The following is a 14389-nucleotide window of genomic DNA, read 5'->3' as shown; positions in this document are numbered from 1 at the left end:
AAAAGGGAGAAAATGCAAGAAGCCAGACAAATTTAAGTTTTGGACCGAGTCCAGATTTGTACATTTTTCTTTCCTTTACAATATTTACAGCCCAGGTTTTGGTATCCTCCTAACCACCTCCCTTTGACAGAAACCTAGTTACATCAAATGGTCAGCCTTTTTATTTTGGGTATTCAAGATGGCCACAATGGCCGTCAAATGGCTGTGGAGTTAAGTTATGTGGGGCCAACTTTGTTGATAAATTTTGAGAGCGATACATAGAGAATATACTTTATATTAAAAGGCTGACTTTAAAAATTTTGATTTCAAGATGGCTTCTGATTGACTGAAACATTCATACATTTGTATGCCTTTGGTTTACAGTTTTACTCTAAACAGTATTTTATTCAATAATCCAACATAATTATAACAAGCATACAATATCAGAGATAGGAGAACAAGATTCAAGCTTTCATTAATAGTGTTTCTAGCGGTTTGTCCACTCAGATGTCAAACATCTCCCATGTTTTGTTCATTATTGTTCAGTCACTTGACTCTTTAAGAAGCAGTTGTTGAATGTTGCATACATCGACTCAAATCGTCACTCTCTACTTGGGGAGCCCCTGTTACCTCTCATGCGAGATATAAAACAAGGGAGATCTCCCTCATTGGAGGTTTCGGAGGTCGACGCCTAGTAGAAACCAATTAAACCACTCAATGTCATATAGTCTCTAACTCAGTTCTTCCGTCTCTCATCACATTATATAAACTTTTACTGCTCTGCCACAATGTTACATTCTGCCTATCCCTTTCCTACTACACAACATCTCTGATCAAAACAACACTCATTGGTTGACTCCATAATTTAAGAACATTTGTACCTTATTTGGAGTCAATCGGTGCAGCCCTTTCTGGGAAGAAGTCGAAAATGTCTTGGTAAGTCGGAGGCCAGAGCAGCCATCTTGAATTTACGGATCAACAAAAAGAGTAAAAACCTTGTTGGGGACTTTGTGAGGAGCATTTGTACAAAGTTTAGAGTAAATCGGTGCAGCCATTCCTGCGAAAAAGTTACAAATGTCCAAGTCAATCAGAGGGAAGGATGGCCATCTTGAATATCTGCATGTTATCTACATGTATATGATTCATCCATAAGAAATAAGCAAAACATGTACGTTTGTAATATTTCTTTTATTTTTATAAAAAATGTTCAAGCTTGAAAATCATATACATTGTATGACTGTGAACTGTAATAACAACATGAACACACTGACACTAGTCTACATAACTGAAAATTGTTGATAAAATGAGTAAAACAGTTAGGTATATTTCACGGCCCTATTGATAAAATGGTATTGTTTCAGAGTACACTTGTATTATAGTACTTAATGTGGTGAACTCAAATTCAGAGGAGTCAAATAAACTTGAGGACAACAGTCTCTTTGAAGTCAGAAGTCAGATGTGAATATTGAATCTTGGTCTTTCTTAAACGCACCCTCCTAATAGGGTTAGTATAATTGATTCCACTTAATATCACATTGTTAATATCACATAGTGGCTAATATTTTGTGTTCCTAAAACATATATTTGAAGTAATTTTTGGCATATAATTTTTTGTAGTCAAATTCTATCGCATGTAAAAGTGACTTGTACACATTTAAACTTGAAAACAATAGCACTTTAGTTGGTAATAATGCTGATGGTCCAACAGTTAACAAAGAAAATAATATATAACAAATGTCTATGTTGATGTAGCTTTGAACTATTACGACAAGAACAATTAACACCATTTGTAAATTATATATTACCTCATCTTAATAAGTAACATACATATTTACATATATCTTAATTTATACCAAAGCACAAAAAAACCCATCACATTTCAGATAATGCCACATTTCTCTTTATATCACGTTTTACCTTGACAAACAGCACATGATATTCTGTGGAATGTACTTGTGTCAGTATATTAATATTGACACATTAACGCTGTACAAACCCAGGACCATTAATAAAGCAATTAAAACTTCAAAAAATACGGTTAACTTACGAAAATGTTCTGCTATAATACACTATATAATTTTCACATTATTAAACTGTATAAGGTATGTTTTATTCCTCATAGCAAAATTGGTACAATGGCTTATTTTGTGATGTAAAAATATCTTTGAGCGATTCTTTCCAATCATATATAATAGTTATTATAATTATAAGTTATTACATGCACAGGAAAATTGGCTGTCTAACAGAAAATATTGATACAGATTATAGTTTTAGATGCCTGATGAAAGCCGTGCTGGAAATTTACTTCAGTAAAAGATCAAGCAGGACACTAGACAACAAATTCCATTCGTACAATCAAATGTATCTAAATGAATTCCTTGATCTGAGGAAAAAGCTATCCTAAAACAATACCATGTTTTAATAGAAAGTTGTCCTGAAAATTAGTACTGTAACTGCAACACCTAGCACTAGCTTAGCCTGGTAATGTAATCATCACACAATATGTATAGAAGGAAATACTGGTATTATGTTTGTAAAAAAAAAAAAAAAAATACAAAATCAATAACACAACAATCACAACACCGGTTAATGTATGCATTTCATGGCCTTATCCAAAATAATGACTGGCACAGAAAACAATGTCACCAAAAACAAGTCCAATGATGTTCTTCGTGTTAGATGATGTTTTAATAATAAATGTCTTAAAAGATGGGTTGCCACCAATTTTCAGCAACAATTCACAATTAACCCTTTCACTACTGTAAACCATTATGGACTCATCCAGATCAATGCATGGAAGAGTCTACCAAAGTCACATAGGGGTGAAAGGGTTAAGACAGACCTCAAAGCTAAAGCATCACAGGAGGTGAATACATGCACCTCCAGTAAAATGGAGTTTGACAGGCAAGTACAAAAACACCAATACTGTCATCAAACGATCAATTTAGTGGAACAATTTTCACCCGTCACTTACTATTGCAGGTCACAGATAACAGTAAATCCTGGGTTATCGATTTTGAAGAAGACTCACTCCATATCGGAAAACTAAATTTCTTCTTAAACCCATCGAAAAACTCGGAGATACAAATGTACCTTTGGATTGCATTGGGCATCATGCACTTTCATATTCAGTTTTGTTTTGTTCAAAGCAAGCAAAAAATAAACAATGCTTCAGTATATTCGAAATCAGTGGTAACCCATCTCAAGTGTCATTTAAATACAGTATTAAATACAGTAATGTTTTTATTTCTAAAAAGTCATTTTCAATACCCATTTCATCATCAACAGTTGGTTAAAAAAAAATAACTGTCCAAGCAAAAAGAACTGATCAAAGTACTCTGATCACTACTTGTTAGAAAATAAGTTTTTTTTCCAAATTTATACACAAAAATAAAAATGCCAAAATGGATACATTGGGGTATTTGTGATTTTACAGGAACAATTGTACCTGAAGAAATTTCAAATAAACATAAAAAAACCCAACAACAACATAAAAGGACCAATGAAAGAGTTTTGTGAACTGACATGGAATAGTTACTGGCCAGACAAACGGATAAATTGTCATGGCAAGAATGAAACAAACAAAAATCTAACTGATAAATCTTTTTTCCAAAATTTTCATTTTAGATCAAAGTAGGCCGTTATTGGATTAGTTTCACTAATCTTTTAATTAATTGTTGAATCATGAAGCAGAAACTAATAAATATATTTTAATTCCTTAAATCTGCTTTACAACAACTAAATAACACTAAACATATGAAAGTCCGTCTCTGTGAAGTTAAAAACAGTTTAATAACTTTAACATACATTTCAAGCATGAGATCACTGTTGGAAAATTTAAGAAAATTTGCTTTATTCCTACTTTAATATAACTTTTGATTATGAATTCCCTTTTATAGATATAAACTGATATGCAAACAACAGTTTTTAAATATATGTGCCAACATTTTTTTTTTAAAACCATCACATCAAAAACAACAAAATGCATACAATTCCGACATTGTTTATGAAGAACAAAGGCAAACCTAAGTGACAGTGACTTCTACCACACAAGGAATAACAAAGTCCTCAACAAGTCCAGTCTCTAAAAATAGTTAATACAGCTCATTAAAACAACAATGACATGCTTTCAGTTTTGAATTATATACATATAATCACGCCGGAAGACTAGCCAGTATTAAACAAACTAGTCTTACGATCTCGCCAACAAATAGACCAAGTTTTACAATACTGGTAGTCGACATTTCTGTCCTACTGACTGTTTTGGGGGGAAAAACAGTTAAACATTACAATCAATATGAAATCATGATCAGGTAAGCTGTCACTAATTTGATTCTTTTAACCCTTTCACCCCTATGTAACTTTAGTAGACTCTACCATGCATTGATCTGGATGAGTCCATTATGGTCTACAGTGTTGAAACGGTTAATCTCTAAAGTATTGCTTGCACTAAAACAGCTGTAAGTGGCAAACTAATCAGTGAAGTACGGGATTACCTCCCCTTACACTATAATTCCAAACTATAATTTTAAACTTTTTCATAACATAATTTTTGAGGAATATCTAACAAATTGCTCGTTTTCATTAGATAAACATTTTAAATCCTTGTACATGCAAGTTTAGTTTAGAAGTTCAATATTGTTGAAAATATCCTTGTTTAAGCATTAAATTGTTGTTAAGATAATCGGGGCTCAGTTGTTGACTGCCCTTTTGTGTATGTTAGTCATACGATGACCATTTAAAATCCTTATACATACTTTAGTTTTAAATTTCCATTGTTTTGAAATATGCTAGTTTAAAATTTGTATTAATTTAATTAGACTTTGTTCTCAGGTTGACAGAAAATCAAAACTTTAATCCCGAGTTTAGGTGACCCGACGGGATGTATACACTACATTTTACAAATCAAACTAAACTAATCTTTAAAGATTCATTAATTTGAATAAGGGTTAATGGAAATAAATTTTGATTTGGTGTTGAGTGCTGCTGCAATTTGTCCTTAAAAAAAATTATAATAACTTTTATAGTTCCCCCAACACTTAATAAAATCTAGAACAAATTTCCCTAATAGTTCCCCCAATTCTCAGTAAATTACCAGTATTAGAATTCTAAGTCTTATAGAGACCATAATCTACAACAATATGCATAGCTTTCATTTTTAACAATAACAATCATTTGACACCATGCTACATGTATGTACAAATATATACCGATATGTCTTATTGGAATCAATTAGCCCCTACATTCACAACGACAAAATGTAACATAGTTGCAGGTCGTGCTACAATACTGCACGAAAGCATGTCAAACTTATTCCGAACATGCCACAAATAATGTCCTTGTAAACTTTACCCAAAGCAGATTTATTCAGGCTAATTTGCTCTGTTATATGTCTTATGATAAAATTGAAATATTACCATCTGTGGAAGAAAATATAATCTAGATTGAAGAGAGTAACTTTGTTTTTGCATTAGAAAAACTGATAAAGATTTTTTTTCATTAAAAATGTGGAAACACTCAGCCAGCCTCAATCAATCCACATTCCACTCACCATTCACAGTGCAAATACTTTGAATATTTACAAAGTAGCTCTGTAGTTCCATTGAGATGAACTCCCCCTTTCTAGAGAGAGATAAGATGGAACTGCAACTGAAGTGAACATCTCCCAGTTAAAATTTTGTGGCCATTTTCATCTCCATACGGTACATAACAGATCATTACAACAAACGTGAACAAACTTGTTTAGTATCTCGTTCTGTCAATACCATTTTCCAGATGATCAGTAAAATCCTTTTAACAGAATTAGACCCTGAAGTGAATATCATCAATTTAGCAGCGAACTTTTTTTCACAATTTTCTATTTCATCAAAATAAATACACGTATAATTTGAGACTGTTACTACACTTTTTAATTTAAAATTGAAACATTATCAAAATATTATGCTCAGTTTTTCGTTGATCAAACTTTCCTTGGGAAATAAATCTTAGAGGACATGTAGTTGTTTTTTATAGTTCATGACCTCGTCACAAAAATCACTCATAGTCGGAATACACGATAATAATGAAGGAAATCTTAACAGAAATTTCTAATGAAATAAAACATAATTTGACTTTCATTTATTCCATTAATAAATGGATAAACACATAATAGAGTTTAATTTAAAAGAATGTAAAATGTCAACAACAGGAATCAATGTCAAAAGTAAGAAACATAAACAAACAACTGACTGAATTCATGCTTGGAAACTTGGTTGGTATTCAACACTTGCATTATTTAACGCAATGAATCATACAATTTGCAATGAAGTAAGCATCCTTGAACAGACCCAGGGTCTTATAAAAGGCCATTTCCGTTTTAAATAGGGAACAATCGGCCAATTCGTACAGTTTTAGGGCCAAGAGAGCTAAAACATCAATACCTATATCGAGCACTAATGGAAGTATACACAGTTCATATACAGTGTACAACAAATGTTAAGTTTGTTTTGAATTCAAATAGTAATTGAAAACTTGTCTTTGGCCATTAAGTCACAAGTTGTCAGGTCAGTAAAGTCAGCTGTCAGAAAATATTGAGACATTTTGCCAAATAGCACTAATACTGCAGCCAGTCAGACGGACGGGGCGGGTGATGAGTTTATCCATTCGGCCCGTTAGTGCTAGCTAAAACAAGTTTTCAATTACCGTTTGTTTTCAACACAAACGTAGATTTTATTCATACTAAATTCATGAATCTCGTTCTGAAGATCATATACAAATATGTCATGTCCGATGTCATAATTTTGTAAATAAAGCCTCGTTTTCTGTTTCATAACACAAAGCCATGCCATTCATATGTCTAATAATTCACAAAACGCAAAACCCTTGAAATAAATATCAAACAACACAAAAACACAACGTATAACTAATAAAAAATAAAAAAATGACTATGTTCACCAGTTGAGATTCTCGGAAATTTCTTTTTAACAATATTACTGTGAGCCATAATATTAAAAAGGTTAATCTTCTTTGTAAATAGGAAAAAGTGAACTGTTACTTGGTTCGAAAAGCTTCATACCTTTAAGAAACTATTCAAACAATACCCATTAATGGTTACAAAATGTACATAGGTCATAAATGGTTCCTAAAATCCACAGGCCGGAATCACCACGTGCCCAAGGCACAGGCTATATGTACCTTTAATAAGGTCTCGAGAGAATTTTTAGCTGTAAATATTGCAAGTCTATCACACCTGGACAAAACTAAGACAAATTTGATATTTTATCACCAAACATTCACCTACCTGTAAGTGTGTAATGTTTGACTGAAAGGTTACATTCATTATAAATGAGAAAGTAAATTTATCACCTTTAAAAAAGCCTGTTATACCTGTACTTCTAGTCCCATTTTTTTCATAATTAGAAAATTATTCATTCAACAGTGATTACCAGGTAAATGATTAATATCCGTAAGAAAAGTCCCATAATAACACCGAGTTCATTAAGCCTGTATCATCCCGAAGAAAACATATTTTTTTCCATTTTTTAATAATTTGTATATATTTACCCAAACTGTGTCAGCAGGATATTATTTCAAGTGTCACAAAACCAATGAATAGTGATGCATAAGACATTTTTAATGACATTATTTTTTTCTTTTTCTTTTTTTCCCCCCAAAATATATATTGAAATTATATATTCTAAAAGATAAATGTGATATTAACACAAAATAAATCACAGAGATTCAAACATCAATGAGATTCACAAACAAAAAGAGCAAATGTGTCTTGGTCTCAAGGTACATGGTTGAGTAACATAACAAATCACACATTATCCCTACAGCGAGGCTAAACCAGTACCCCTAATTTTGACCGTCAGTAGTTGCTGAGGCCCAAACAATACCCCTAATTTTGACCGTCAGTAGTTGCTGAGGCCCAAACAATACCCCTAATTTTGACCGTCAGTAGTTGCTGGGGCCCAAACAATACCCCTAATTTTAACCGTCAATAGTTGCTGGGGCCCAAACGATACCCCTAATTTTGACCGTCAGTAGTCGCTGAGACCCAAACAATAACCTTAATTTTGACCGTCAGTAGTCGCTGAGGCCCAAACAATACCCTTAATTTTGCCTGTCAGTAGTTGCTGAGGCCCAAACAATACCGATAATTTTGCCTGTCAGTAGTTGGCGAGGCCCAAACAATACCCCTAATTTTTACCGTCAGTAGTTGCGGAGGCCCAAACAATACCGATAATTTTGACTGCCACTAGTCGCTGAGGACCAAACAATACCCCTAATTTTTACCATCAGTAGTCAGCGAGGCCCAAATGTTACGCCTAATTATAATTTGGAATGTCAGTAGTCAGCGAGGCCAAAACAGTACCCCTTATTTTGACCGTCAGTAGTCCGTGAAGCTGAGGCTAAAACAGTACCCCTTATCTGGACTGTCACTAGTCAGTGAGGCTAAAACAGTACCCCTTATTTGGACTGTCACTAGTCAATGAGGCTCAAACAGTACCCCTTATTTGGACTGTCACTAGTCAGTGAGGCTAAAACGGTACCCCTAATTTGGACTGTCACTAGTCAGTGAGGCTAAAACTGCACCCCTAATTTGGACAGTCACTAGTCAGTGAGGCTCAAACAGTACCCCTAATCTGGACCATCAATAGAAGATCAACTCAAACATTCAACCCACTAGTCAGCTACCCCTTACCCCCCTCAAAATATGATAACATTAATTGTCCGAGATTCACCGGTCCGTCACAGATCCCGGGACTGTGCTTGGTACATCAGCTGCACATACATGTCTATATCACAGCCTTACAACAGAGACTCTATCCTGACATGTTGACTCGTGTATCTGTGCTGTTTATATCAGTAATGTCCTCCATCCAGCCACTTGGCTTTTTACCGTACTGAAATGTAAAAAAGTGAAGTGTTGTTTTTCTATCATTAAGAAAGTGAAGTGTTGTTTTTCTATCATTAAGAAAGTGAAGTGTTGTTTTTCTATCATTAAGAAAGTGAAGTGTTGTTTTTCTATCATCCTTCAATATAATAGATTGTATGTAAAGTGGTTCTGTATAATATTTCAAAATTTCAGCAGATTGTAAACATGCTGTTTTATAGGAAGCTTTGAATAGCACAACCAGTTAAGTGTTGTTATAGGAAGGTTTGAATAGCACAACCAGTTAAGTGTTGTTATAGGCAGGTTTGAATAGCACAAACAGTTAAGTGTTTACGTGTGATGTTTCGCTGACTAGTATGTTTCTTACTGTCACCTTTACCAGACAAATGTCCAGTGACGGATTAGTACACAAGGGTAAAATATGTAGCAATTCAAAATTTGTGTCAATTAGGCTATGTTTTAAGCATATTTACACTTAGTCATTATATATATATTATACATGTTCGCAAAGACATATCAAACCAACAAGTTGATTCAGCTCCACTTTGTATAATATGTAGTCATATATGTGCAAGAGTCTATGAGCCCCTCATCTCGATTCAGAACTGGCCCACTAAATACAGATGTTGCTGATATAATTACAAAGTTTAATTACTGTATCTAATTATAGTCTGTCCAAGCCTTGGAGGTGTTCCACATGGATCTGGAGTGAAGAAACATAACCTACCTGTATATCTGTGAGTTCATTGTAAAATCTTTGTGTGAGAGAATTCTCATCCCCAACAGGTAGGTCTATCCAATTGTTTTTATACAAAATTCTTGCTACAGGGCACACAACAGATGCTGTCCCAGCTCCAAACAGTTCAATAACCTGTCAAATATATATATATATATATATATATATACAGTTAAAAAATGTCATTGAATTATAAAACAATAGAAACGGTTATCTGAACTCTGAATACCAATACTAAATTTTAAATCAAACTCCGCTTACATTGTACACCCCAGCATTTAACAGTAGGATCATATCTGTAACCCCGGGGTTGGTCAGTAAAAGGTGTTTTTCTTCTTTTCTTACTACGTACATTGTACCATAAATAAAACCTTACCCTGTTCTCACTGAGGGCCTCAATCATTTGTTCCATAGTGTAAACCTTCTCGGACACTTTGAACTCATTCTGTAAAAGATATAACAAACATGTTTATTCTAATTTGAACTTTTGCCCATTTTTCTTTCTTGAGAAGAGTTACACAATAACAAAGTTCTTCAGGTGCATTAGGAACATTTAAAAGTTCATTTGTTAAGTAACATAAATCCTAAACTTATTTATACTTGTATCATAATTTCATTATTGAAATACAGTATAATACTATATACATCAACATCAAGCACCTAAACACAGGGTGAGGAAAAGCAATGAACTATTTAAGGAAACTGAAATCCTAACCAAACTTTAAAACAAAACATTTTGAAAGAATAAGTCTCAAAGCATTTTCAAATTCAGACATACTTGTGATGTAGACTTACCCATTCTCTCCCCAAGTGGAGGAGACTGCTTCTCGTGATTCCGGGGAGGATGATTCCATTCAGGGGCGCGGTGATCAACTCCTCCTCTGTAATATCAAATCTCACATATATGTTTCATGTTTAATAATCATGTCTGACCTTAAAACAGGTTTTCCCTTTGTTTTCCTGTAAGTTGCCTTATCTTTAATTCTTTGATGATGACAACAAAAAGTTTTCACAGAAGTAAACATCAATCATATCAACGTCGTTTGAAGTGTGGCAAAACAATGAGATTGATTAACTGCTATCAAAACATTTCAAGTCCCAACTTAATTTTCTGTTTAGTAGCACACAGAACTAGGCTGAATGACATGCCATTCACAGTAGTACAGTAGGCTGAACGACATGCCATTCACAGTAGTACAAAGTGTATACCACACACCTCCTTGTTTGTTAATCCAGTGTAGGAAGAGGTTCATAGTACCGACCTCAGTCATCTCATGGTCTTCCCCATACAGCCACAGGACCTGCTGACAGCCACGCTGTTCTGCCAAGTCCTGCACTGCAATCGTCGGGCCGTAGTTACTGTCAATTAAAAACTACACATTTAGGGCTCATTGCAAGACACATGAAGTCACATTCAACTTAAAACCTGAAGCTAGATAACCTGTTAAAAAGTAGATTTTTTTTTTCATGAAACCCCCAAGTGACGAGGCAAACAAGGTTCCCAGTTTTCTATATCATTTCGACATAAACACACAGTAGAGTGTGAAGTTACTGAGCTTTTAATATAAGTGCCAGTCACATCACTAAAAGAAGATATCAATGAAAAACTTCTATGCCATCCATTTCACTTTCAACAGACCTGTTTACTTCCTTTATTTTGAACTTTGAGAAGTTTTAAATCTGAAAAGCTAAAACTTACAAAAAGAAAATTTAATGTTTCCCATTAAATGGAACACATTTTACTCAAATGGGATGATTTTCACTTGTAATTTAAACTTATGAAATGTTAAAATCATCCTGTACTCATAGAATATATTTGATGTTTATAGGGAGACCTTAATTATCTTCAATTTGTTTTTGTCATCAAATCATCGCATAGTCATCATCATTAGCACATCAACTTACTTAATTCTTGGAAAATTTACTATAATTTACTAGGGAAAAACTCGTTGAAATTGAGAGGAGGGTCATCAGAAAGACCTGTTAAAATCCTGGAAAAAGTCCCGATATTATACTTACGATCCCATCTTGTACATGCCACTGCCCCCAGGCCAGGCCCGGGCGTATGAGGGGTCAGCCATAAGATTGATTGGCTTTAGCCCTGTAGGGTAATATGGGCCGACTGGGCCTGTAATTACATAAAGCAGGGCATTTTTGGACCTGGCTACTCCAAGGCACGGCTGCAAAATCAAGTTCATTTAGATCTTGTCAAAATTGCGCTAAAATTTTATATGGTGCAGTCTAAAGTTGTCATCCCGGTAAGACAGAGACAGGCGAAGGACACAGCTCTCCAATCTTCTTCCAACCCTCCCAGAAAAACGACATTCAGATACAAAAATAGCCCTTAATTTAACGCTGTAGCTGATATAAATTAGAATACTTTAATTAAACTGGTTTATATTTGTTTTATTAAATAGAAATCCTTGCATAAATTTAATAATAGTAAATTTGGTAACATATTTGCCAGGATTTTAGTGTGATGCCACACACTTTATTCATTAAAAGTGATAAATTTATTATACTGTTTGGTTAATTTTTGCTGGGTAAACTACTATCGCATTACAATGTACCACTGTTACCAATTACAAATCAATAACAAGCAAAAATAATCAAGTTCAAAGTTTAATCAACAAAATTAAGGAGAGAAAAAAAATAGAAATCTTTTGACTAAAACAGGTAAATATTTGAATATTTAAGAGAGAAAATAAAACAGTAACATGAAACAAAGCAAACAGTTATGCCATTCCAAGATTCAATTCTATACGAAAGTTTGTAATGACAGGTGAAACAGAAATTTTGTGACATGAAATGGTGTAGAAGTATGCTCTGAACAACCTCTCGAAGGAAGGATGGACAGAATACTGAGAGACCTAGCTCACTTGGAAACTGGTAAAATAGACGATGCATGGGTTCCTGCATTTTATTTCTGTAAACAAAGTATTGGTTAACTGGTAAATCGTATCAAGTCTCCAGGAAATTGGAGTGAAAACTGATGGGCATGTTATCCAAACTTTGTAATGCTCCAAATACACAAACAGCAGAAAGGCAGTAAATAATTATTAGATCAGTAACCGTTATATATACCCATACAGCATCACTGTGGTGGTGAACCCAGTACCAAATTTCAAAGATATTGCTTGGAAATTAAGCAACCCATTGATTGGACAAATTTTTAGGCTCAAATATATATACACAATGGGCAGGTAAGCATTGTGGAATAAACTAATATGTCAGATACACATGCATATATATAGATACAAATAATGGCAGTAAACTCAAGCAAAAATCAAGGAAACCATGTGAAAAGTGAGGGGGAAATTGTCAAGACATAAAATTAACAAACAATTGGCATTACACTGTTCTTTATATATTCTGACTCGGAGGCAAAAATAAATGGCGTTAAGCATAAATGGTATCCCTTTCCATATAATTATGGTTATATTGCAATTGGGTAGGTGCGATTGAGTTGGGGAAGAGTAGCAATACAATATTTACCTCTGTGCCGATAAAGGTGGGTCGCAAATAGAGGGCGTTGGCCACCTCCGTGGAATGGGGCACCCAGCTCTGATCAATGGAGATCAATTTTTTTATGCACTGGACCAACTCACGCCCATCAAAATTCTGTAGTAAAAACGAAAAACATGACTTTTTATGATAATTATATAAACAGTACAGAATAAAAAATAATCAGAATATAAATATACAATATATATATTGGAAATATATTGGTGTCACGATGTTGTCCTTTTGAAATATATATGACGTCACAAATGTATTTACTTTTGTAGTGTGATGACTTACAATTGTGACGTCACGATGTTGTCCTTTTGAAATATATATGACGTCACAAATGTATTTACTTTTGTAGTGTGATGACTTACAATTGTGACGTCACGATGTTGTCCTTTTGAAATATATATGACGTCACAAATGTATTTACTTTTGTAGTGTGATGACTTACAATTGTGACGTCACGATGTTGTCCTTTTGAAATATATATGACGTCACAAATGTATTTACTTTTGTAGTGTGATGACTTACAATTGTGACGTCACGATGTTGTCCTTTTGAAATATATATGACGTCACAAATGTATTTACTTTTGTAGTGTGATGACTTACAATTGTGACGTCACGATGTTGTCCTTTTGAAATATATATGACGTCACAAATGTATTTACTTTTGTAGTGTGATGACTTACAATTGTGACGTCACGATGTTGTCCTTTTGAAATATATATGACGTCACAAATGTATTTACTTTTGTAGTGTGATGACTTACAATTGTGACGTCACGATGTTGTCCTTTTGAAATATATATGACGTCACAAATGTATTTACTTTTGTAGTGTGATGACTTACAATTGTGACGTCACGATGTTGTCCTTTTGAAATATATATGACGTCACAAATGTATTTACTTTTGTAGTGTGATGACTTACAATTGTGACGTCACGATGTTGTCCTTTTGAAATATATATGACGTCACAAATGTATTTACTTTTGTAGTGTGATGACTTACAATTGTGACGTCACGATGTTGTCCTTTTGAAATATATATGACGTCACAAATGTATTTACTTTTGTAGTGTGATGACTTACAATTGTGACGTCACGATGTTGTCCTTTTGAAATATATATGACGTCACAAATGTATTTACTTTTGTAGTGTGATGACTTACAATTGTGACGTCACGATGTTGTCCTTTTGAAATATATATGACGTCACAAATGTATTTAATTTTGTAGTGTGACGACTTATAATTGTGACGTCACGATGTTGTCCTTTTGAAATGT

At 33.9% G+C, this 14389-nt stretch overlaps 1 protein-coding gene across 2 annotated transcripts in view; it reads right to left on the bottom strand.

The window, feature by feature from the left end:
- Nucleotides 1-1151: 1151 nt before the first annotated feature.
- Nucleotides 1152-14389, bottom strand: part of LOC110459889 (branched-chain-amino-acid aminotransferase, cytosolic-like) — a 39257-nt gene continuing 26019 nt past the window's right edge. For both annotated transcript variants that reach the window (XM_021512357.1, XM_021512358.1), the window contains 7 exons: nucleotides 13089-13214; nucleotides 11613-11773; nucleotides 10810-10952; nucleotides 10389-10474; nucleotides 9970-10038; nucleotides 9585-9728; nucleotides 1152-8867 (listed from right to left, as the gene is read on the bottom strand). In XM_021512357.1, coding sequence (XP_021368032.1) covers nucleotides 8787-8867; nucleotides 9585-9728; nucleotides 9970-10038; nucleotides 10389-10474; nucleotides 10810-10952; nucleotides 11613-11773; nucleotides 13089-13214 — 810 coding nt within the window. In that variant the 3' untranslated portion in view covers nucleotides 1152-8786. The remainder of the gene's footprint in view (nucleotides 8868-9584; nucleotides 9729-9969; nucleotides 10039-10388; nucleotides 10475-10809; nucleotides 10953-11612; nucleotides 11774-13088; nucleotides 13215-14389) is intronic.

The sequence above is a fragment of the Mizuhopecten yessoensis genome, unplaced genomic scaffold (assembly GCF_002113885.1).
Source record: "Mizuhopecten yessoensis strain PY_sf001 unplaced genomic scaffold, ASM211388v2 scaffold10275, whole genome shotgun sequence".
NCBI classification, from domain to species: Eukaryota; Metazoa; Mollusca; class Bivalvia; order Pectinida; family Pectinidae; genus Mizuhopecten; species Mizuhopecten yessoensis.
The sequence above is the reverse complement of the archived record's forward strand: the minus strand, read 5'-3'. Positions and strand labels throughout refer to the sequence as shown.